The sequence below is a fragment of the Schistocerca americana genome, chromosome 5 (genome assembly GCF_021461395.2).
Source record: "Schistocerca americana isolate TAMUIC-IGC-003095 chromosome 5, iqSchAmer2.1, whole genome shotgun sequence".
Classification (NCBI taxonomy): domain Eukaryota; kingdom Metazoa; phylum Arthropoda; class Insecta; order Orthoptera; family Acrididae; genus Schistocerca; species Schistocerca americana.
In genome coordinates this window covers 610596576-610623737 of record NC_060123.1, presented here as the reverse complement: position 1 = coordinate 610623737, position 27162 = coordinate 610596576, and the positions used below count along the sequence as shown (strand labels likewise).

The following is a 27162-nucleotide window of genomic DNA, read 5'->3' as shown; positions in this document are numbered from 1 at the left end:
GTAGGTCTGCAATACAGGGTTTCTCAGGTATGAGAGGACGTGGAGAGGTTTGGAGGTTGTAGTCAAGGTGGTGAACAGTTGTATTCCGAGGCAGGAATAGGAAGTGAGCAGGATGAAGAGCTTTTTGAGGTGGTATTGTGCATGTTGCTCAAGCTCTTGCAGGGCAAGAGTTTCAATTTGTGTTGTGTGTTCCAGAAATTTGTGCTTGCTTAGCAGGAGAATTTTGCGGATGGAGAGAAGGTACTGCAAGGAGGTTTGGGCTTGTTTGATATGGTTTTGCAGGAATATGTTAGTGAGGGCTAAGGATTGGCAGAATCTAAGCAGATGGAGGTCATTGTGGAAGGAGGGGTGGCAGCCAGAGGTGGGTAACTTGATGGTAAGGCCATTTGGGAGAATTCCATGAGCAAAGCAACAATACAGGAACAGTATGTGGGACTGGGATCTGTCTAGGGATAAGAAAACTTTTCTGTATTGATGCAGATGGAAGGAGCAAGGATCTATGGTGGTGGAAAAAATGCAAAAAATCATGTAAATAATGTAGAACCATTTCTGAAAATTTTCACAAAATGACCACCAAATATGTGTGAAAATTCACTAAAAGGATGAAATGGATGCAAAAAGGGGAAAAAAGATGAAAACTGTGGTAGTTGACAATAGTGGAAGGTGAAAACTCGCTAAAATTGGCGAGAAGTCACAAGGATCAAAGTAAAGAATAAACAATAAAAAAATGTTTCTCACTATGGCTAGCAGGTCTGAGGGTGGATAAGTGCGAAGAAGGGGGACAGCAGGTGTAACTGGATGGTGGAATTAGTGGGTGTGAACTGGGAAAGAATGGAGAAAGAGTGGAGGGTGGAGAGGGGTTCGTAGGATGAGATACAAGATTGTGTGGCACCAGAAAGGTGTGGGAATTAACATGGGAAAATGGGGGAAATGATGCAGACACAGTGATCAATTTGAGGGTATAGGATTAATTATATTGGTGGGAGTAATGTGGGACATAAGATGCTACACCAACAATCAGCGTGGTCTCATAGCCATCTTTTGTGAATGGCCGAGATGGTTGATGCAGTGTGGCTCATAAGTAGTGTATACAGTGCGGTTTTTAAGGTGAGAAGAGAAAGAAGGACTGACATTAAGTATAGTGACGCAAAAGAAAATAGTAACAATGTAAAACAGCAATGGGCTAGGATTGAAGAAAACCGATCAGGCAAAACTCAAACAAATGAAAATCCAGGATGGAACGCAACAGTATTATGAAAAGGAAAGTTGCTACTCATCATATACTGGCGATGCTGAGCCGCAGATAGGCACAACGAAAAGACTCATATAATTAAAGATTTTGGCTGTTAAGGCCTTTGCTAACAATGGAACACACACACACACACACACACACACACACACACACACACACACACACACACACAGTTCACACACACAGCTGCAGTATCAGGCAAGTGAAACCACACTTTGAGCAGCAGCACCGGTGCATGATGGGAGTGGAGACTGGGTGGGGACAAGGAGGAGGCTGGAGTGGGGAGGGGGAGGGATAGTATGGGGAGGGTGGCAGACAGTGAAGTGCTGGAGGTTAGACAGAGGGCAGGAGAGAGGTGGGTTGAGGGGGGGGGGGGGGGAGGAGGGAGGAAATAGCAGAAAAGGAGAGAAATATAAACACTGGGTGTGATGGTCGAATGCTGGCTGTCTAGTGCTGGAATGGGAGCCGGGAAGAGGCTGGATGGGTGAGCACGGTGACTAACAAATGTTGATGCCAGGATGGTTACGGGAACGTAAGATGTATTGCAGGGAAAGTTCCAACCTCAGCAACAGCATGGTCCACTTGTTTTTTTGGCCACAGTTTGTCGGTGGCTATTCAACTATATCTCCACCCACAGGCATTACCTATTATCAAATCCCTGGAACGGATATGGGCACTCGCATGCCACCTTCCTATGCCAACCTATTCATGGGCCATCTAGAGGAATCCTTCCTAAATCCCTCACTTGGTTCAGATTCATTGATGACATCTTTTCTCAGTGGATCAAAGGTGAGGACACCCTATTCACATTCCTCCAGGACCTCAACAACTTCTTCCCGATTTGCTTCACCTGGTCCTACTCAACCCATGAAGCCACCTTCCTAGATGTTGACCTCTGTCTCAAAGATGGCTACATTAGTACCTCCATCCATATCAAACCTACTAACCACCAGCAATATCTCCACTTCGATAGCTGCCACCCATTCCATACCAAGAAGTCCCTTCCATACAGCCTAGCCACCTGTGGTGATCACATCTGAAGTGATGAGCAGTCCCTCTCAAAATATGCTGAGGGTCTCACTTAAGCCTTCACTGACCATAATTATCCTCCCAACATTGTACAAAACAAATCTCCCATGCCTTATCCCTCCAATCTCCCATCACCTCCCAAAGTCCCACCATTCCAGCCGCAGAGAAGCATTTGACTCGTAACTCAGTACCACCCAGGACTGGAACAACTGAATTACATTCTCTCCCAGGGTTACGATTACCTCTCCTCAAGGCCTGAAATGAGAAATGTCATGCCCACTATCCTTCCCACCCCTCCCACAGTGGTATCCTGCCGTCCACCAAACTTATACAATATACTTTTCCATCCTTTCACAACCCCTACTTCCAATCTCTTACCTCATGGCTCATGCCCTTAGATGCAAGACCATCATTTACTCCTGTCCAGTCACTAACATCACCTATCCCATCAAAGGCAGGGCTACCTGTGAAACCAATCATGTAATCTACAAGCTAAGCTGCAACCACAGTGTTGCATTTTATGCAGGCATGACAACCAACAAGCTGTCTGTCTGCGTGAATCGCCACCAACAAACTGTGGCTAAGAAACAAGTGGACCACTCTGTCGTTGAACACGCTGCCAAACATGATATCCTTCATTTCAGTGACTGCTTCACAGCCTGTGCCATATGGATGCTTCCCACCAACACCAGCTTTCCTGAATTGAGCAGGTGGGAACTTTCCCTGTAACACACCCTACGTTCCCATAACCCTCCTGTCATCAACCTTCATTAGTCACAGTTCTCACCCATCCAGCCTCTTCCCTCTTCCCTGTTCCCATTCCAGCACTACACAGCTGTCATTCCACCATCATACCCAGTCTTTTTATTTATTTCCTTATCTGCCCCCCCCCCCCCCCCCCAAACTCTCCCCTGCCCTCCGTCCAACCTGCAGCAGTTCATTGTCTGCCAGCCCCATCATACTATCCCTCCCCCTCCCTGCCCCACCCAGTCGCCACTCCCATCATGCTCTGGTGCTGCTGCTCGCCATGTGGTTTCAGTTGCCCGAGAGAACAGCTGTGTGCATGCGTTGATTTTGTGTGTGTGTGTGTGTGTGTGTGTGTGTGTGTGTGTGTGTGTGTGTGTGTGTAGGCCTATCTGTGACTCAGCATCTCTGCTATATGACGAGTAGCAACTTTCCTTTTCATAATATTGTTACAGTGCATCCTAGATTTTCCATTGTTTGATTTTAGTTTGTTTTACGAGTGGTACTGACATTGTAAATAATAATTTTTTTTTTTTTTAACAGTCACAATCTAGTTAATCAAACAGTGGATGCTCCAGATAAAAATGTCAACAATGTAGGAAAAGACATATTACCACTTACCATAAAGAAGACACGTCAAGTTGCAGACAGGCACAATTAAAAGACGCTCACTTAACTTTCGGCCACAGCCTTTGTTAGTAAAAACATGCACACTCATACGTGCATGCACGTGCGCCCACACACACACACACACACACACACACACACACACACACACACAAGGCAAACAGACCTCACGCACACACGACTGCAACTCCAGCATATCGGGCCAGGATGCTATAGTTAGTTAATTCTTTAGATAATTTTTGTGATTCCTTCTTGTGTCATTCCCTCCTTCCTTGTCCCCATGAATCTTCTCACTGGTTTGACAAGTCCTGACACAGTTTTCTATCCTTTACCAAGTTTTTCATCTCTGAGTATCACTTACACCCAGCCATTCAACAGTCTCATCATTTGGAGTATGTATTCCAATCTCTGTGTTCACCTGTGATTTGTACCTTCTGTTACCATGGAAGTTATTTCCTGATCTCTTAACCCTTTTTTGAACTTTTTTCTAGTTAATTTTCTCCATGTATTTCTTTCCTCACCAATTCTATGGGGAAATCTTCTCATCTTGTGTTGTCAATCACCTTAATTTCAGCATCCTTCTGTAACACGATGCCTCAAATGCTTGGATTCTCTTCATTTGTTTTTCCCCATAGTCCATGACTCACTTGCATACAGCTACTCCAGGCATTCATTTTCACAAATTTATTTCTGAAATAAGGCCTATGTTAGACACTGGTGATCTTATTTTGGCGATAAGCACTCTATTTGCCTGTGCTAGTCTGTTTCTGATATCCTTCTTCATACTTTTATGCGTTATTTTCCTTCCAAAGCACAATTTTGTTTCATTTTGTCTGTTACATGGTCACTAGTTTTGACATTAAGTTTCTATTCCTCCTTAATGCTGTTATATTTCTTTTGTATACTGACAGTCAATATTCTGTGTTTGCCAGACTCTTCATTCAATTCAATAGATCTTGTGGTTTTTCCTTATGCTCACAGTGGGTAGCAATGAGGTAAGAGAATTCTATGACTGATATTATTTCACCGAGCATCTTAATTCCACTTATAAGCTTTTCTGTCATATCTTTCACAGTTTCTTCTTCAACATACAGGCTAAACAGAAGATTGAGAGAGAGAGAGAGAGAGAGAGAGAGAGAGAGAGAGAGAGAGAGAGAGCCTTACACTATTTTTAATTTGAGCACTTCTCCCTTGCTGTTCCATTCCTATTCTTCTCTTTTGGTCCTTGTGGATACTGACTATTGCTGGTCTTTCCATGTAATATTCTTCAGAGTATGTCAAATATTTTGCGCAACTTTACATCATGAAATACCTTTTCTAAGTTTACAAATGTCTGATTTTTCTAAGTATTGCTTCCATTATAAATTGTAAGGTCAGAACTGCCCCTCTGATGCCTCTATCTTCCCAGAAGCTAAAATGATTGCCATCTAACACATCTTTAATTTTGTTTTCCATAATTCTGTTTATTATTCTGGTTAGTTACTTGAATGCATGAGCTGTCAAAATAACTATAAGATAGTTCCTGCATTTACGAGCCATTTATGTGTTCTAACTTCAATAACCATTTGATTTCCAGCTCCATTAATGATTTTTAAATGCTTTTGTAATGTTATCTACCCTTCTTGCTTCGTTTTATTGAAAGTTTTTCAAAATTCCCAGAGTCTCTCAATCCTGTTTACTTTCTCCTTCAAATTTAATGTTATGCAGTCTTAATAATGACACCTTTGTCTATAAATTCTCCGAAAGTTATTTTGACTTTCTTATATGGTGTTTCAATCCTGATAACCATTTCCTTTCAAAATTCTTCACATTTTTTCAACAGCCATTTCACTTTAACTGCTGTACATGTTTTATTGATTTGATTCCTAAGTGACATATTGCTCTGGTTTTTTTTTTTTCTGGAACTGGTTTTTGTTGATCAATTGAAGTATTTTTCTGTTATCATGACAGTTACCATTCTTACAGCTATATTTGCCTGTCCAGTTTTGTAATTACCATTTTTAAAGATTAACAGAGACACTTGATATTGCAGTATCTACAGTCTAAAAGAATCTCGAGTAACTGTCATCATTCCTTGGTATGTTTCTCGTAATCTTCAATATTGCCATCATTACTAAATTGTGATCTGAGTGTATATCTGCTCCTGGGTACGCTGCACATTCTAACATAACAACAAAAATAATCAGTTTTTGGCAATTAATGTAATTGGCTACATAAAAAATCTACTCACCAAGTGACGGCAGAACACCCACATTAAAAAAAATTATAATTAGACAAATTTTCGGGACCAGTGGCTCCTCCTTCAGGAACAAGGGAAGAGGTGTGAAGAAAAATGACTGGAGAGGTCTAGTAAAAAGGGGTAGATTTCAGAAAAGTGACCCAGAACTGCGGGTCAGGAAGACTTACCTTTCCCTTCACCCCTCTTCCTTCCCCTTCAACCTTTCTGCCCGAAGAAGGAGCCATTGGCTCCCGAAACTTTCATAATTACAACCTTCCTTTATATGTGTGATGTGGTGCCACTTGGTGAGTATATTCTAAGGTGTATGAAAAGAAAATTCTCTTGAGAAATGTGGTGTCACCGCCAGACACCACACTTGCTAGGTGGTAGCCTTTAAATCGGCCGCGGTCCGGTAGTATACGTCGGATCCACGTGTCGCCACTATCAGTGATTGCAGACCAAGCGCCGCCACACGGCAGGTCTAGAGAGATTTCCTAGCACTCGCCCCAGTTGTACAGCCGACTTTGCTAGCGATGGTTCACTGACAAAATACGCTTTCATTTGCCGAGATGATAGTTAGCATAGCCTTCAGCTACGTCATTTGCTACGACCTAGCAAGGCGCCCTTACCAGTTAATATTGAGATTGTAAAACATGTACCGTCAAGAGCGATGTTCACCAATTATGGATTAAAGTTAAGTATTCCAGCAGCTACGTACTTTATTTGCTAGTCTCTATTACTTGACCTGTTCCAGACCTCACGCCAGCTTGCGTGAGCTTAATGCGTGCCTTTCGGCTTCCTGTCTTAGTGGATTGGCTGTCTTGCCAGTCCGCAACAAGAAAACTATAAAGTTATGAGACAGAATAGCTAGCCAGTACTTTGCTGGAGGAGAAATGTCAGAACTGCCAAAATACACAAATAAAAGTACATACATTATCCTAGCTTTCATAATTGATAGTTGCTTTCACAGGGAGGAGAGGATATGTTGCGAAAGATTAAAAAGGAAGAGCAGACCACTAAGACCCCATTTCACTACAGGTAGGTTCCTCTCCTCCTACGATCTGAGTGACTTTCCCTCTCTTGAGGAAGGAACTAAATGTACTGAAATACAGGATATTGTTGTTACTACTACTTTTATATGTGTTGTCATCAGTATTTCCTATTTTGCACCTTGAAGGTAAATAGTGGCCAGCTGTTCTGTCTCATTATTAAACAGATGACTTACATCATCAATTACAACATCTTTTTTTGATGCAAAGATGTTGTAAGTTTGCTGTGCTTAAGTTTTCAGCTTATTTCTCACAGAGTGTAAAAGCTTAATGAACGAAGAATCAATGTAATATGCATTTGTTTAATAAACAAATAGCATTAATTGTTTTTGTGATAGATCATATTTATGAATATCACTACGATGTTACAGATATGTAAGTAAAAATCATTGTTTCAGGGAATGGCAGATGTATCGTACATTCCAAACAGCAATGAACATTCACAAACCTGATGTTGTATTTTTTCTTGGTGAGTTTCTGTTCACTGACTAATTTGTTTTCAATTTTGTTGTTTTGACACTGTTAACATTCAGTTTGATGGAATCGGTAATACCCTGTGACTCAAAATGAATATTAGGTTTTAAGGCTTTGTAGCATTTACTGCATTCAATTTACAGTTATAAATAGTACATCAAATGTGAGAGCAACTCAAACAGCATTTCTTAAAAATGTTCAAAGTGAGCACCATTTGTCACATCACACGCATTGAACCGATTAGTGAGTTCTTCCCAAACGTTGATCAGTGTGTTTGGAGTAATCGTCACAACTGCTCCAGTTCTGTTTCTTAAGTTGGGTAGATCAGCTGGTAGTTAAGGCATATACACATGATCCTTTACAAATCTTCAAAGGCAAAAATAGGATGGACTTGACTGGGTGAATGTGGAGGCCATGCGAAACAAGCTCTCATCCAGCTCCTTGCAGTCAATGAAATTGTACCCAGTGTCATTTAACCAATCACATTCCGAATTATACTAGTGAGATAGTGAACCATCTTGTTGCTCAGATGCCCACATTATGTGTGATCACATTTTACCTTATGTGGAATGTCGATTCATCACTGAAGATGACACAATACAGAAAATTTTCTTCATTATGCAGCAACATTTCATTTGCAAAGTTGGCATGTGAACCATGGTGTGTAGACTTTAGAGATTGTAAGAACTGCAACTGATAAGGACGTTGTTGTAAGCGTCTCCTTAAGTCTCCACACAGTTGTCACTGGAAGTGCTAGTTCATGACTAGCTTTCTGAATTGATTTCTTGGGGCTGTACATAAGACACACCCACCAATGAAGCATATTCTTCGGTCACTGTACTTCAGCCCATACTCATCCCTTTGCAAAGAAAGCCCGTGTCTTCAAACTGATGATGCCATTTACAGATGTTATCATCAGTTGGATGATTACAGTGGAATGAATACGGAACGTACATTGCATTGTAACAACAGATTCAAACTGTAAAACACAAAATGATTTATGTTCAGTAAACACCATCTTTGCTACTAACAGACATGTATACAAACAAAGCTATTTGAGGTGCTCTTTTCTTTGATTATTATTTTTAATTGTAAGTTGAATGTAATAAATACAACAAAATCTTAAAATCCTGATACTCATTATGAAATACCTGGTATAATTTGTCACTGCTTTATCATACTTATGTGAGAAGAACTAAATTTACTCCTTGTAACTTCTGTGTCACAAATATGCTGTTCCCCTCATTTTTGTATTGCAGGGCAATGTGAATTATCATTTGTTGTTACGCTGATGAAGCACCCATTCATCAGTTTATAATACAGTTTCCATGTCTTGTTCTCAGGTGATTTATTTGATGAAGGTCTCTGGTGCAGCGAGAAGGAATTTGATTATTATGTTAAGAGATTTCACGATTTGTTTTATGTACCTAAAGGGACACAAGTGTTTGTGGCTGTAGGAAATCATGATATTGGATTTCATTATGGGTAAGTGCCTTCATTTATGGCTTCTTATTCTTGTAAAACAAGTTTAACATTAAGTGAATGCCCATTTGTAGAAAACCACATAGTAGTTGTTTGAGAAAGACTATTGACAGTTTAGTTCTGTTTTTGCCTCTGTAATATTAGTAATGTCTTTTTTATGTTAAATTCATTCATATAAATTGTTAACCACTTTTTATTTTTAATCACCAACCTTTTGCCATCTAATGTACAAATTTTTAATGCCTGATCAATGAAAATCAATTTGTTTTTGAACAAAATATCTGGAAATGGCTTTGTAGACATCATCCACATTTTCATATTTTTTGCCGCTTATAAAACGTTGCAGTAATTGGTATAAATGGAAATCCAGTGGCACAATATTGTGTGAGATTGGTGGATAAGATGATGTGTCTGACCCCAACTCATTATTTTTTTCCAGGTTTCATCTTGTACAGTGTGGTCTTTTCTGTCAACAGTTAAAGACTGATCCAGTTGTTCTCAGTAAATGTTTGCTTTCACCTTTTTTCCAGGTTTCAACCCATTAAAATGAGCATCTCCCATGAATACTCCCCAAAATACACAAAGCACCTTTTCAGGACTAGGAATGGACTCAAAATTGAATTTGTATAATTTTATTTTATTATTTCTTTCTTTTTACCAATGTTCTCTTCTTCCTGCATCATTGCAATTATTCAGCACCACATTTTTACCTCCTTTTGGAAACCAGTTATCTTTAATTAATTAATTTGTTCATTCATTTACTGTGTATCATCAGTCCAATTAAGGAGGAGAATTCTCATGGATGTGAAATGTGTTAATATATACAATATCCAAATAATACCGAGTGAGGTGGCGCAGTGGTTAGCACACTGGACTTGCATTCGGGAGGACGACGGTTCAATCCCGTCTCCAGCCAGGTTTTCCGTGATTTCCCTGAATCGCTCCAGGCAAATGCCGGGATGGTTCCTTTGAAAGGGCACGGCCGATTTCCTTCCCCATCCTTCCCTCACCCGAGCTTGCGCTCCGTCTCTAATGACCTCGTTGTCGACGGGACGTTAAACACTAAGCTCCTCCTCCTCCTCCCTCACTATCCAAATACCATCAAATTGTAGAAACTTTGTGTGTTTACTGTAATAACACTTAACTATCTCCCTATTGCTTAATACTATTCATGTTCATGCCAGATAAATCCAATCCAGTAAATTACAAAAAAAGTTGTTACTTTGAAAAAAAGTATGGTTGCACTGAATACATGCTATTTATCTCCCATTTGTAGCTTAAAATCTATTTTGATTACGCTGGAATTAGTTGAAGATGTAAGATAGCTGCATCTGTAAATATTGAGCTGTATTTACAGTACACTGCAACATTTAATGCAGCCTAACAATGAACACTTGTACTTGTCATGTATCTAACAAAACTTTTGAGTCCTTGAACCATTCAAATAATTTATAGGAAGAGTGGCTCATGAGGTGAACCAGTTGGAACTCAAATTCTGTTTATTTATATTGAAAGGGGGCTTGTTGAATATGATTACACTAGAGTATATAACTATGTTCTATACCTCATACAGAGAGGTAAAGCATACAAGAAAATTACTTTTGTGTCTTGTATTTTGGTTGTGATGATCACAGTTAATATGAAACTGATTTTTATTAGTAGCAACAAAAACCATGAAAGAGTAGGTGTATTGGAAAGTGAGTGTAAGAATTCAAAGATCCTTAAAACGGCTTCTGCAAGATATACTGTTACGTACTTTACACAATATACTTACTGGTCATTTCTGCCTAGTTTAGTTATTTGCATGTTCCACGGTTCATAAGTGCAACCTCTCGTTTTGATGTGGAATAAGTAAATTTTGTTATTAAAGTACACTTTCTCAGAGAAAAATATTGCAACATGCAGACCATTTGGTAATCTGCTGCCAATCAGTCTTAAGATTGAACACTAAAAGAAGGAAGGCTGACCATCTATATGATTACCTTGAATTGCTTTACCTTTTATATCTGTTTTAATGGTGATTCATTTAACAGTTCTCTCCTCTCTCCCCTCTCTCCTCTCTTCTCTCTCCTCTCTCTCTCTCTCTCTCTCTCTCTCCACACACACACACACACACTAGTTCTAATAACTTTCGCTTTTTTTCCATTTCCGTTTTTCCCGCATCACTGATCTTTTTTAGCCACTTCCCACAGGTTTTAACGCCATTATTTCTTCGTCAGACAATTGTCAGCCTCATTTTCACAATCTGCCACCACAGAACCACTCCTTTTAATACATTTACACGCAGTTTTTTTCGAAATTTTCCCAAATTGCTCCACCCTTTAACGTGTTTTGGCGGCAATACAACCACCTAACCTTTGTGCACATCGTTGTCTACCAACCCAAGTTCAACACAGGATCAACATAGCCCAGCTATAACCAACACTTTTTCGCCTTTTTTCACACCAGATCTCCAGTTGCTTCCTTATCTCTCCCCATATATTTTTATTTTCATTTTCATTTCAGCCTCATGTTACACTTTCCACCTTCTAATACCATGTCACCCTCACAACATCCCCACAACGACCCCATTAAGTTTTATTTACATGCCTTCGCCCTAGCCAGATTACACTCCCCTATTTTATTTTCTCAGGCTTGTCTGACATTTCGCATTACCCCCAAAGGCCTCACACTTAAAGTTACCATCTCTGGCTGTAACCCCTCTTTCCATCAGTCCCTATACCAGTTCCAAACTGAACAATCCATTGCCCTCGCCCACCTAATCCTTCACCTACACATCAACTCAGCCAATGAACACACTCGTCAACTCCTATCCTTAATAAAAGTCCTCAATCTTTCCTCTCCCACATCCACACCGGCTGTTCAGAGCATCCTCCTACAGGCCAACCGCAAATTAGAACAGCATGCCACCCTCCACCTTAAAAAACTATCCAATCTCCTGGTTTCCCACCTCCGGAAAGGCAACTCACTCACCCTTCACATCCTTTCCAGCAAACCTCAGTGTTCTCTCATTGCACACAGACCCAGTCTCTCCCATCTACTCAATCTCCCACTTCCAGCTCCACTCCCCCCAAAACCTCAAAATTCCAATCAACACAATCTGGAACCACAGCACCCTAATTCAGTAGTTAACCTTTCCTCCAAACCTCTCTCCCAATCTGAAACCTCTGTCCTATCCAAAGGCCTCACCTTCAGCCCCACTCCCAGATTCAACCAAACAGCCCTTGTCAAAGATTTACTGTCCTACACCCGTACTCTCTGCTGGAAATATCACTTTGCCACGAAGAAAAATGATCCTAATACAACTCCTAATGATCCAACTCCCCAAGACACTATCCAAATTGAACCCTGCCTGGAACAGTTCCGTCCTCCATCACAGCGGGACTCACCTCCTCTTCCTCAAAATCACCCTCTCCAAACTTTCCAGGAATTTCTGACTTCCAGCCTTGCCTCTCAATCCTTCTTAAAAAACCTTAATCCTACCCCCAACATCACCACTGCTGAAGCCCAGACTATCCGTGATCTGAAGGCTGACTGATCCATCGTCATCCTTCCGGCGGGCAAGGGTTCCACGACCGTGGTACTTGATCATCGGGAGTATGTGGTTGAGGGACTGCGTCAGCTTTCAGACAACACTACATACAAAGTTTGCCAAGGTAATCCCATTCCTGATGTCCAGGCGGAGCTTCAAGGAATCCTCAGAACCTTAGGCCCCCTACAAAACCTTTCACCTGACTCCATCAACCTCCTGACCCAACCAACACCCTGCACCCCTCCCTTCTACCTTCTCCCTAAAATTCACAAACCCAATCATCCCGGCCGTCCCATTGTAGCTGGCTACCAAGCCCCCACAGAACGTATCTCTGCCTACGTAGGTCAACGCCTTCAACCCATTACATGCAGTCTCCCATCCTTCATCAAAGACACCAACCACTTTCTCGAACACCTGGAATCCTTACCCAGTCTGTTACCCCCGGAAACCTTCCATGTAACCATTGATGCCACTTCCTTATACACAAATGTTCCGCGCGTCCAGGGCCTCGCTGTGATGGAGCACTTCCTTTCACGCCTATCACCTGCCACCCTACGAAAAACCTCTTTCCTCCACACTCCAGAGTGTCACTTTATTTCAATGCGGTAGTGCATTCTGGCTGGGGCAGTCAGCTATAGCAGTCGGGTGTGCATGAAGTTTGCTTGCGTGTCTGAATGTGTGTGCTTTTTCTTTTCTGAAGAAGGCTTTGATCGAAGGCCAAATGTGTAACAGTATTTCCATTGTGCCTGTCTGCAACTAAATGTGTCATCTTCATGATGAGTCACTATTATCCTTTTCCAAATATTGCTGATATTCCAACATGGACTTTCCATCATTATATTATATTTTCAGATCTACTTCTGTGTAGTAGTAGGAGTTGTCCAGCAGATATGATGACAGTTTTCTCATTATCTGTTACACTGATGAGTCAGAACATTATGACCACTGCACACCATGTGACTCAATGCTGCCTGGTGGCAATGTAGGTACACGACACAGTAGGGAAAGAATATAAGTGGAGCAAAGACAGACAAGGAATCATTCTGCAATTGAGGAAAGCCGCTGACATCAGCAGCTTTGGCAGATTGTTATGGTCCAGTGCTTTGGAATTGGCACCTCAGAAATGATGAAGCTGGTTGGCTCTTGGTGTGCTACTGTTGTGAGCATTTATGGTAAACAATTGAATGATGGTGAAACCACAAGTAGGTGACAAGGTGATGGACTTTGACAGCCAATTGTAGAACAATGTTCTGAAAAACAGGATAGGCTGCAGTCTGTTGCAGATGTAATTGCAGAGTATAATGCTGGTGCAGATATTTGGAGCACACTGCTGAACATATGTTGTTGAACAGACCACATTGCAGCAGACAACCCAAGCATGTTACCATTTTGACCCACTGATGTCAATGACAATTGAGGCATTTTCCGGATGAAGGGTCCATAGGTCTTTGTTCCCTGTTTTCGGAAACTGCTTAAAATTAATCATCAGATTATATAGAATATTGTGCCAAGGTTTTGTTTATTGTCTCAATGCTAGAAGTCAGGGTAGTGTTTTCTTGATGCGTTTGTACCAGTACCACTTATTTAGTTTAATGTAGCAAGTGCTTATGTGCAGGTCAGTTTACTTGGAGCATCATCAGTTGGTTTAGTACTAAACTGCCTAACGTAAAGAGGTTCATATATATCATTCCGACTTAGGAAACAGAAATATGGTAATGGAGTATTGAAAAACCTCAGACTTTAAACTATAACATTTAATCTGTTGAAGCCAGAAAAAGAAAAGGACATGTGGGATTTATTTAAGTACATGGATGATGAAAGCAGTTTGGGATTACACAATATGCTTGAAGATAGTCACCAGCAACCAGACATTATCTAGAAATTAGACATCCATACATGGCAGGAAGAAGAAGAGAAAAAGAAAGAAAGGTCTTTCAGTAACTATAACTATGCCAGAGAAACTATCCATCATAATGTGTGGAACACATGACAGAGAAGTGGTATTTTATTTGCATATGTGTATTTTGTTATCAATTTATTTTCTGTTATTTTATTTTTATTGCTTCCTGATAGTTCCCTGTTCATAGGTGTTATTACAAATGATATTACTGTAACAACAAAAATAACAAATTGTTGACAATATAATTGGCTAAATAAAAAATCTACTCACCAAGCAGCAGCAGGAGAACACGTGTAAAAAAAAGGTTTTCAGCGTAGGAATCACACAGCCAACTGGTTGCAAATAACTGTTTGGTATGTTGACTAGGTTTCGACACCTCTAAGGGCGTCATCATCAGAAAGAAATTTTAAGAAACCATAAAGTTATATAGCGAGAAAGCAATGGAAAAAGTTTCAATCAGATATGCAGCTTTACTGTACAATTAAATGATGATGGCGTCCTCTTGGGTAAAATATTTCAGAGGTAAAATAATCCCCCATTCGGATCTCTGGGCGGGGACTACTCAAGAGGACGTTGTTATAAGGAGAAAGAAAACTGGCGTTCTACAGATCGGAGCGTGGAATATCAGATCCCTTAATCAGGCAGGTAGATTAGAAAATTTAAAAAGGTAAATGGATAGGTTAAAGTTAGATATAGTGGGAATTAGTGAAGTTCGGTGGCAGGAGGAACAAGACTTTTGGTCAGGTGAATACAGGAATATAAACACAAAATCAAATATGGGTAATGCAGGAGTAGGTATAATAATGAATAAAAAAATAGGAGTGCGGGTAAGCTACTACAAACATCATAGTGAACGCATTATTGTGGCCAAGATAGACACGAAGCCCACGCCTACTACAGTAGTGCAAGTTTATATGCCAACTAGCTCTGCAGATGACGAAGAGATTGATGAAATGTATGATGACATAAAAGAAATTATTCAGGTAGTGAAGGGAGACAAAAATTTAATAGTCATGGGTGACTGGAATTCAGTAGTAGGAAAAGGGAGAGAAGGAAACGTAGTGGGTGAATATGGATTGGGGGGAAGAAATGAAAGAGGAAGCCGCCTGGCAGAATTTTGCACAGAGCATAACTTAATCATAGCTAACACTTGGGTCAAGAAACATGAAAGAAGGTTGTATACATGGAAGAAGCCTGGAGATACTGACAGGTTTCAGATAGATTATATAATGGTAAGACAGAGATTTAGGAACCAGGTTTTAAATTGTAAGACATTTCCAGGGGCAGATGTGGACTCTGGCCACAATCTATTGGTTATGAACTGTAGATTAAAACTGAAGAAACTGCAAAAAGGTGGGAATTTAAGGAGATGGGACCTGGATAAACTGACTAAACCAGAGGTTGTACAGGGTTTCAAGGAGAGCATAAGGGAACAATTGACAGGAATGGGGGAAGCAAATACAGTAGAAGGAGAATGGGTAGCTTTGAGGGATGAAATAGTGAAGGCAGCAGAGGATCAAATAGGTGAAAAGGCAAGGGCTAGTAGAAACCCTTGGGTAACAGAAGAAATATTGAATTTAATTGATGAAAGGAGAGAATACAAAAATGCAGTAAATGAAGCAGGCAAAAAGGAATACAAATGTCTCAAAAATGAGATCGACAGGAAGTGCAAATTGGCTAAGCAGGGATGGCTAGAGGACAATTGTAAGGATGTAGAGGCTTATCTCACTAGGGGTAAGATAGATACTGCCTACAGGAAAATTAGGGAGACCTTTGGAGAAAAGAGAACCACTTGTATGAATATCAAGAGCTCAGATGGAAACCCAGTTCTAAGCAAAGAAGGGAAAGCAGAAAGGTGGAAGCAGTATATAGAGGGTCTATACAAGGGCGATGTACTTGAGGGCAATATTATGGAAACGGAAGGGATGTAGATGAAGGTGAAATGGAAGATACGATACTGTGTGAAGAGTTTGACAGAGCACTGAAAGACCTGAGTCGAAACAAGGTCCTGGGAGTAGACAACATTCCATTAGAACTACTTATGGCCTTGAGAGAGCCAGTCCTGACAAAACTCTACCATCTGGTGAGCAAGATGTACGAGACAGGCGAAATACCCTCAGACTTCAAGAAGAATATAATAATTCCAATCCCAAAGAAAGCAGGTGTTGACAGATGTGAAAATTACTGAACTATCAGTTTAATAAGTCACAGCTGCAAAATACTAACGTTAATTCTTTACAGACAAATGGAAAAACTGGTAGAAGCCGTCCTCTGGGAAGATCAGTTTGGATTCCATAGAAATGTTGGAACACGTGAGGCAATACTGACCCTACGACTTATCTTAGAAGCTAGACTAGGAAAAGGCAAACCTACATTTCTAGCATTTGTAGACTTAGAGAAAGGTTTCGACAATGTTGATTGGAATACTCTCTTTCAAATTCTAAAGGTGGCAGGAGTAAAATACAGGGAGCAAATGGCTATTTACAATTTGTACAGAAACCAGATGGCAGTTATAAGAGTCGAGGGACATGAAAGGGAAGCAGTGGTTGGGACGGGAGTGAGACAGGGTTGTAGAATATCCCCGATGTTATTCAATCTGTATATTGAGCAGGCAATAAAGGAAACAAAAGAAAAGTTCGGAGTAGGTATTAAAATCCATGGAGAAGAAATAAAAACTTTAAGGTTCGCCGATGACATTGTAATTCTGTCAGAGACAGCAAAGGACTTGGAAGAGCAGTTGAATGGAATGGACAGTGTCTTGAAAGGAGGGTATAAGGTGAACATCAACAAAAGCAAAACGAGGATAATGGAATGTAGTCGATTTAAGTCGGGTGATGCTGAGGGAATTAGATTAGAAAATGAGGCACTTAAAGTAGTAAAGGAGTTTTGCTATTTGGGGAGCAAAATACCTGATGATGGTCGAAGTAGAGAGGATATAAAATGTAGACTGGCAATGGCAAGGAAAGCGTTTCTGAAGAAGAAAAATTTGTTAACATCGAGTATAGATTTAAATGTCGGGAAGTCGTTTCTGAAAGTATTTGTATGGAGTGTAGCCATGTATGGAAGTGAAACATGGATGATAAATAGTTTGGACAAGAAGAGAATAGAAGGTTTCGATATGTGGTGCTACAGAAGAATGCTGAAGATTAGATGGGTAGATCACATAACTAATGAGGAAGTATTGAATGGAATTGGGGAGAAGAGGAGCTTGTGGCACAACTTGACTAGAAGAAGGGATCGGTTGGTAGGACATGGTCTGAGGCATCAAGGGCTCACCAATTTAGTATTGGAGGGCAGCGTGGAGGGTAAAAATCGTAGAGGGAGACCAAGAGATGAATACACTAAGCAGATTCAGAAGGATGTAGGTTGCAGTAGGTACTGCGAGATGAAGAAGCTTTTACAGGATGGAGTAGCGTGGAGAGCTGCATCAAACCAGTCCCATGACTGAAGATCACAGCAACAACAACAACAACATGCTCAAGTCAAAAATTAAAATTAAACACGTTCAATCCTTTGGCACATATGCTGTACTAGGAACAACATCGGACTGATGTTTTATTGTGGTGAAGTTACCCTTAGAGATGTCGCAACCTTGATCAATGTATCAGACAGTTGTCTGCAACTAGTGTGATTCCTATGCTGAAACCTATGTATGGTTTCTGAGAGACAGGCATGTTTAAAACTCTAAAAAAAAGGTTTTACTTCTGCAAGCTTTTGGAGCCAGTGGCCCCTTCTTGTGGCAGAAGAGTTGAAGGAGAAGGAAGAAGGGTGAAAGGAAAGGAACCTCCCCAGTTCCTTTCCCTTCACCCTTCTTCCGTCTCCTTCAACCCTTCTGCTCGAAGAAGGAGCCACTGGCTCTGAAAGCAAGCATAAGTAAAATCTTTTTTTTGTATGTGTGTTCTCCTGCCACTTGGTGAGCAGTTACATTAAATAATATTACTGTGATGTTTTAATGTGTTATGAGGGTTAAAATAGCATTTGATGATCTCCGGACACTGATTTATGGGGAAAGGGTCTATAAATGTTTGTCAGAAATATTATTTTTCACATTAGGAACATAGGGTAAAATATCTAGTATTATGGTAAGATTTACTTAATAGTGGTATCAACCTATTAAAATATACTTGTGTATTAGAATCAGGTTTTTATTCCAACATATTAAATGTAAGTATGTAAACTGTCGTATCTTAAATACCATTTTGCCATATGAGACATACATCCAGAAAATGTCTCAATTGCTGTGGGCACAGTATCATTGAGATTGGACAGTGGACCAATGGAAACGTGCCACTTGGTCAGATGAATCGTGTTTCTAATTACATTGAGTTAATGGCCATTTCCGGATACATTGTCATGTAGGCTAATGGCTGCATGAAACATCACTGTGTCATGCGAATTTCAGACCTCTATGCTCAATGTCTTCCCCAACACTGATGCGGGATCTTCTAGCAGGATAACTGTTTGTGTCCTAAGGCCAGACTTGTGCTACAGTTGAGGTACATAATAATTAACTCTTATTGATGTCTTCATCACCAGATTCACCTGTTCTGAGCCAGATGAACGTGTCTGTGATGCTATAGAGTGCTTCATGCCCACAAACCACCAGTCCATAATATGGGAACTGCATTACCTGTGTGTTGACGTATATTGCCACATACCTCTGAAAACGTACTAAGGACTTGTCGAATTGACTCCATCCAGAATTGTTGCTGTATTGCATTCCAGAGGTGGACCAGCATCCTGTAAAGCAAGAGGTTATAATGTTTTGCCTTGTCAGTGTGAGTTCTTTACTTCACTGGATAGTTGGTCAAAGATTTTTATGGCTAAATACCTCTCTCATTTATGTGTCATACTAAAGCTGAGTGAAGAATTGCATAAGTAATTTGTTTTTCTTGTGTAGTATTTATTAGTATTGTTATTTTTTTTAAACTATGTTCAGTTCTTGGCAACAAATTTTGTAAGGGGGTAACCACACTCTAAGGCTGTTGTCCATATGCCTAACTATTTAAAGATAATATAATGTAAATAGACAGATAAAAAATCTACTCACCAAGTGGCAGCAAGGGAACACACATACAGAAGAGTTTAACTTCTCCAAGCATTTGGAGCCAGTGGCTCCTCCTTCTGGTAGAAGAGTTGAAGGTGAAGGAAGAGGGGTGAAGGAAAAGGACTGGAAAGGTTTAGGGAAAGGGATACAGTTCAGAAAAGTCACCAAGAACCCCGGGTCAACAGAGACTTTTCTGAACTCTACCCCTTTCCGTAAACCTCTCCAGTCCTTTTCCTTCACCCCTCTTCCTTCTTCTTCAACTCTTCTATCAGAAGAAGGAGCCACTGGTTATGAAAGCTTTTAGAACTTAAACCCTTTTGTGTGTTTGTTCCCCTGACACTGGTTGGTGAGTAAATTTTTAATCTATCCATTTACATAATATATCTAAAAACAAAGATGATGTGGCTTACCGAACGAAAGTGCTGGCAGGTCGACAGACACAAAAACAAACACAAACATACACCCAACAATTATATTCATTTACATAATATTGTCAATAATTGATTATTTTCATTGTTATAATTGTTTACAGAGCTGTCTAAAAGAGGTTCTACAGTAGTACCACAAATTAGTGTGATTAAATACTTTTATGCAACAACCACATCCGGAAATGATGTATTAATCAAGAATATGATGTGATAAGACATCACTTTATGAAAATATGTAAAGTCAGACAACTTTTTGACATATTCATTATTATCTGTAACACAAGAACTTAGACATTTAAGATCTATAATATGTGGCCTCCAGTTCATGTTCTATTCAATATAAATACCCAAGAAAATAGAATATTCTGTTTCATGTATTTCTGTTGATCAGGCACTTTATTTTACGTGTACTGACCCAGAAGATAATTTCATAATATGACAAGAAGTGAAAATATGCTGAATAAGCCAACACTCTTGTCTTTAGGTTAACACAATATTAGAGATGCTTCTAAGGCTAAATATGATGAACTGAGCTTCTTGATTAGTTTTCTATCAGTTAGGTGTATTTTAACTTGTTATCCAACTGGACCCCAAGGAATTTGACACTGAATGTTTCATTTAGTGTGTAATAACTTCAAGTTCAACAAATATATTTCAAGGAAGACGCAATACATGAAAGTCACAGATCAAGTAAACAGAGTAAGACATGTGTACACTTTAACAGCAAAGTCATAACTGAGTCCAAGTCTACCGGCTGCTGGCTGGCTGGCCGCTCAGGTGGCACTGCTGCTGCATGGCTGGCAGACAGCGCCGCATGTAGAGGACGCGCGTAACTGCACGGCGGCACTTTGAAAGATCAGCAAGTCACAACACTTTTTCCCCCCTTTGAATTTTTTGCACAGGTCTTGATGGAGGTGGCCTGTAGATTGCTAATGTCCATAGGTGTTGTTTGACTGGCCGTAAAGTCTTGAGGAGGAGGCTTCCCGTATGGACGGAAGTGTCCCCGATGATAACGGGTCGAGATGACAGGAAACGTGGGGGTTGAATCTGCTGAGACCCTGTGCACCAATCTGCACGTTGCGGCAAGTCCGGTTGTTATAACAGGAGACATGGGCGATGTGTCCGCGTCCGTAGGAGAAAGAGGCGAGTAGAGTTGCTCTGGCAGATGATGGTCATCTGGTTCCTGCATGGGCACGTCTCCAGGTGACGTCAGTTCTTGTGCTGGCACCGATATGATGGTGAGAGGACTGCGTTGTGAGTAATGAGAGATTCCAATATCCCGAGCGTCAGGTAGAGCCGAATGTGGTGTAGCGGCATCCGGAACAGGCGTTGCCGGCACACGAGGCCGAAGCTGGTCCAAATGATGCATTGCAACACCCATGTCTATCTGGATTTCATACAGGTGTTGGCCACGGTGTCGTAAGATGCAGCCAGGACTCCATTTTGGGCACCTGCCATATCCCCGTACCCAGACGAGGTCGTCGGCAGTGAACCGGTCAAGTGAAGGCACCCGCGACCGTGAATTGGAAGGCCGCAGAAGATGAAGTAGCGTGCAGGGCTGTCGGCCATGTAAGAGCTCAGCCAGGCTGTGGTCGCCCATGGGGGTGAAACGGTAAGAAGCCAGAAACTGGAGAAGCGCATCATCAGCAGCAGAAGAAGTCAGAAGTTTCCTCATCTGAGCCTTAAATGTGCGGACCAGTCATTCAGCCTCACCGTTTGACTGTGGATGGAACGGAGGGGCCGTGACATGCATGACGCTGTGACGGGCACAAAAATCCGCAAAATCGGAAGAGGCAAATTGTGGACCATTATCAGTAACGAGAGTAGAGGGAAGGCCTTCCAAAGAGAAAATGCAAACTAGAGCATTGGTGGTTGCTGCGGTGGTAGGCGACGTGCAACGGACAATGAAAGGAAAGTTAGAGTAGACGTCAATAACGAGAAGCCAATAAGTACCTAAAAAATGTCCCGCGAAGTCAGCATGAATACGCTCCCAGGGCATCTCAGGCGAAGGCCACGGTGACAAAGATGACTTCGGGGCAGCGGCCTGTGTTGCACAATGGCCGCAGGCAGCAACCATGTGTGCGATTTCAGAGTCGATGTCGGGCCAGTACACATGACAGCGCACCCGAGATTTTGTGCAAGAGACACCCCAGTGCCCTTGGTGAAGGCGGCGCAAGACCGAAGCACGCAAAGACGCAGGTACCACAACACGCGGCGAAGCATTGTCAGTGGAGAGGAGGATAACACCATCCCTAGCCGTGAGGCGGTAGCGCAAGGTGTAGTAGTTCCGCAACGGATCAGAAGTCTTAGCGGACGGACGATCTGGCCAACTCTTCTGAATACAGCGTAAAACCCGGGAGAGAGTAGGGTCAGAACCCGTAGTTGCCACCAGCCGGTCCCCGGTGATGGGGAACACGTCCACAACCCTCTGCTCGGCAACATCGAGGTGGAAACACAAAAGTTCGTCCCTATTGAATGCCAAATCAGGACCCATGGGAAGGCGAGACAGTGCATCAGCATTCGCATGTTGAGCAATCGGTTGGAAATGAATTTCATAATTGAAACGACACAAGTAAAGAGCCCAATTCTGGAGGTGGTGTGCAGCCTTGTCGGGAAGTGACGTTGATGGATGAAACAAGGAAACAAGTGGTTTGTGATCCGTAACAAGATGAAATTTGGATCCATAGAGGAAAAACAACAAACTTATAAAGAGCATAAATAATGGCCAAAGCTTCTTTTTCAATTTGAGAATACTTTTGTTGAGCATTTGTGAGCATTTTGGAGGCATAAGCAATGGGTTGTTCAGAACCATCAGAAAAACGGTGCGCAAGGACTGCACCGACCCCGCATTGAGAGGCGTCTGTGGCAAGAACAAGATGTTGGCCAGGTCGATAAGTAGCCAGGCACGTGGCCTGTTTCAGCATAGTCTTCAATTTCTGGAAAGCCACATCGCATGACGCGGACCACTGAAAAAGGCACGTTTTTATGCAACAGACGATGGAATGGCTGTGCCACCGAAGCAGCAGACGGTAAAAACTTGTGATAGTATGCTATTTTCCCCAAGAAGGCCTGCAGTTCCTTAACAGATGTAGGGCGAGGAAGGGCATTGATCGCATCGACAGTTTGCTGAAGCGGACCAATACCATCCCAAGAGAGTTGAAACCCCAAGTATGTGATAGATGCCTGAAAAAATTTTGATTTCTGAAGATTACACTTAAGACCGGCAGTCTGTAAGACATGAAAAAGTGTGCAGAGATTTGGAAGATGTTCGTCAGTGGTGGAGCCAGTGACAATGTCGTCCTGGTAGTTTATACACCCAGGGACAGTGAGCAATAATTGTTCCAAGAATTGCTGAAAGAGAGCAGGGGCACTGGCAACCCCGAATGGCGATTGTAGGTATTGATAGAGGCCGAAAGGCGTGTTAAGGACCAGAAACTGCTGGGAAGCAGCATCGAGAGGAAGTTGATGATAAGCTTCTGACAGGTCAAGTTTAGAAAAATACTGGCCTCCAGCAAGTTTAGTGAACAATTCTTCAGGTCAAGGCACAGGGTAAGTGTCGATAAGACATTGAGCATTTACAGTGGCTTCGAAATTGCCACAGAAACGAATATCACCATTTGGCTTAGCAACGACAATGACAGGAGAGGACCACTCACTGGAAGTGACAGGAAGCAAGACCCCTGAAGCAGTGAGATGATCCAGCTCCCGTTTGACCTGATCACGAAGGCCACAGGAATGGGCCGAGCCCAAAAATACTTAGGCCAAGCAGTGGGTTTGAGTGTGATATGAGCTTCAAAGTTGTTTGCACGGCCTAACCCAGGAGAAAAAAGGGATGAAAACGTCATCGACAAGGAATCCAATTGAGCATAAGGAATAGCATCAGAGACAATATTGACAGAGTCATCTATGGAGAACCCAAAAACGCGAAAGGCATCAAAACCAAAAAGATTCTCTGCGTTGCTATAGTCGACCACAAATATGGGAACAGTGCGATCGACAGATTTGTAAGATACCTCAGCATCAAATTGTCCCAAGAGAGAAATCTTCTGTTTATTGTAAGTCCGTAATTGCCTAGTGACAGGTGACAGGATTGGAGAACCCAACTGAAGATATGTCTGAGAATTGATGATAGTAGCAGCAGAACCAGTATCCACCTGCATGCGAACATCTCGGCCCAGTATTTGGACAGTGAGGAATAACTTCCCTGAAAGGGAAGAAGTACAATTGACAGACAACACAGAATCAGAATCAGCATCTTGTTCATGAACATCATGTATGCGCTCAGATTTGCAAACGGATGACACATGACCCGTTGTTTTTTTGCATTTGTGACACACGGCCCAACGTTGTGAACAATCTTCTCGTGAATGTTTCATAAAACACCGTGGACATGAAGTAAGTTGCCGTGTGTGTTGCTGCAGTTTCTTTGAGGTTTGTTTACAGTTAGGCTGAGGCTGCGCTTGGGAGCGTACTGTGGCCTCGTCGGCCGGCGGGGACACACCACACGCTTCGTCAACATCGCACAGAGGTTGTATTTCCCTGACGTCGCCCCATGCCTCTATTTGCGCTCCAGCGCCGCGAGAAATTTCAAAAGACTAAGCGATGGATAGGACTTCATTTAGAGTCAGATTTGCCAACTGAAGGGCATGTTGCCTAACTTCGTTGTCGGGCGCCGATCGGATAATAACATCCCGTACCATGGAATCGGCGTGGGATTCTTTGTGAACTTCAGTAACAAATTGACACTTTGTACTGAGGCCGTGAAGTTCAGTAGCCCAAGTGCGATATGATTGATTCAGTTCTTCTGACAATGATAAAAGGCAACACGAGAGGCTTCCACATGTTTTTGGTTTTGAAAATAGACGGACAGAAGTGAACACATTTCAGCAAAGCACAAAGACGCAGGATCTTTCAAAGGAGCCAATTGCAACAACAACCAATATATTTGAGGTGAAATCCATAAAAGGAACAGAGACTTACATGTTTGTTCATCTGTGACATGAAATGCCAAGAAGTGCTGTCGAAGACATTTTTCGTAATCAGAGCAGTCTTCCACCGTCTCGTCATAAGGAGGAAAAGTAGGTAGAGACGATGACGAGAGAAGCCTCGCATTTGGTGACAAGACGAAATCACGAATCGCATTTGTGAGAAGCGTTTGCTGTTCTATGAGACCTTGCAATAGTTGTTCTAAAGTATGCCATGGAAACATGTGGGTCAACGATGGAAAAGAAAAATCCCATCCTTGTCGCCAATTGTAATAACTTCAGGTTGAACAAATATATTTCAAGGAAGACGCAATACATGAAAGTCACAGATCAAGTAAACAGAGTAAGATGTATGAACACTTTAACAGTCAAATCATAACTGAGTCCAAGTGTACCGGATGCTGACTGGCTGGCCGCTTAGGTGGTGCTGCTGCTGCATGGCTGGCAGACAGCGCCGCATGTAGAGGACACGCGTAACTGCGCGGCAGCACTTTGAAAGATCGGCAGGTCACAACATAGTGTATGACAGTTAATGTAAATTCCTGGTGCTAGCAGTTCAGTTTCATTTGTTTAAAATGCCATAATATAAATCTTTGCAGTATTAAGACTTAGATATTTTTATTGAAATTGTCTCAACCACAAAAATTAGTGGTGGTGATGATGATGATGATGATGATAACAATAACAATAATTTTATTACCATTTGGGCATTATAGCAACAGACAATGTCACATACATCGATAATTCAAAATAACAGTAGGCAAGTTATTAATATTACATTACAGTTGATGAATTCTTTTATATAATAGAATAATAATTGTATGGCATGCTAATCATAATGCAATATAACAAAGGAGGGAGTTATTAAGTTAAAACATGTGTAGATATAAGTACAAAACCATCCTTAAAATATAAAATAGGCAAAAAAATTGTAGAAGACAACATATTATGATAAATTGGCTTGTTGACCTACAGAGGTAGCAATTTTCAAGTGGTCTCTCGTTTACTTGTATTCAGTATAGTCAGGATCTTATCACAACAATGCCCAGATGAGCCACACGTAAGTCATCTACCAAACCACATCAACAGACCAGGAGGAAGAGCTAACACATCTTTTCTGTGTCCCACAGACATACATGTTCACACCACACACTTTGTCAAAAATCTATCCTTCAAAGATATCAGAATAAACAGTTTTGATTAGACACACATTGTTTGTGAAGAATATGTTCAGTAGTGTTTTCTCTTGCTATTTACTATCTTCAAACAATGGAAACTTCACGTAAGAACATCAGCAGTGTAGGAAAAGACAGATTGCTACTTACAGTAAAGAAGAGACATCAAGCTGCAAACAGGCACAATTGAAAGACACTTACATAAAGCCTTTGGCCACAGCCTTCATCAGTAAAAGACACACACACACACACACACACACACACACACACACACACACACACACACCAGAATGTTGCATTCCAGCCCAAGATGCTGGAGTTGGCAGTTCTGTATGCGTGAGGTGGTGCTTGCCTGTGTGTGTGAATGGTGCGTCTCTCCCTTTTACTGATGAAGGCTGTGGCCGAAAGCTTTATGTAAGTGCCTGTCTGCAATTGACGTGTCTTCTTTATGGTAAGCAGCAATCTGCCTTTTCCTACATTATTAACTATCTTCATTTCTTCTTGCACTTTAAGCTGTCTTCCTTCAGATAGCGGATGTAAAATTTCCATATCGTCTGCCATATGTGACATGATTCCTACTTGCCATATATTTCTCCAGCTAAAAACAAAATCTTTTGCATTTGAGATTATTAATTGTAACTGTAGGATAATGCATTTTACTGTCATTTTAACAGTGATATGAAAACAGTGGATTGCTATTCACCAAATAGAGGAGAGGCTAAGTCACTGACAGTCACAATGAGAGAGACTGCCAAACATTTACACTTTTGACAAAAAGTTCTTTTTCAAAATAGGAGATACATTTACATTCACACCGCTCAGACACACACATGGCTACAGTCACTGGTGACGGGCAGTCAGGCATCAGCATCTGGAGTCATTGGCATAGTGAGAGCTGTGTGAATGTGTGTGTGTGCTACTTTGGAAGGAGAACTTTTTTGCCCAAAACTTTTGATATTTAGATATTTAGCAGTCTCTTTCATTGTGCCTGTCTGTGACTCAGTGCCTCTTCTATGTGATGAATAGCACTCTATCATTTTCATATTGTTGTTATTCCATCTTGCACGTCCCGTTGTTTGATTTTGCACAATGGCTTTCCTTCCATCTGATAATCCAGTACTGTTTCCCTTTGATACTGTTCTCTAATGCAGAGTTTCTCAGCTTTTTAATATCTACAACACAGTTTCCAGTCATAATTTTCATCATGCCTCCCCCTTATC

At 41.4% G+C, this 27162-nt stretch overlaps 1 protein-coding gene across 1 annotated transcript in view; it reads left to right on the top strand.

Annotated features, from left to right (window-relative positions):
- The window catches only part of LOC124615785 (metallophosphoesterase 1), a 166822-nt gene that overhangs the window by 72068 nt on the left and 67592 nt on the right, over nucleotides 1-27162 (top strand). Inside the window, exons 3-4 of the mRNA XM_047143903.1 lie at nucleotides 7318-7388; nucleotides 8737-8878. Coding sequence (XP_046999859.1) covers nucleotides 7318-7388; nucleotides 8737-8878 — 213 coding nt within the window. The remainder of the gene's footprint in view (nucleotides 1-7317; nucleotides 7389-8736; nucleotides 8879-27162) is intronic.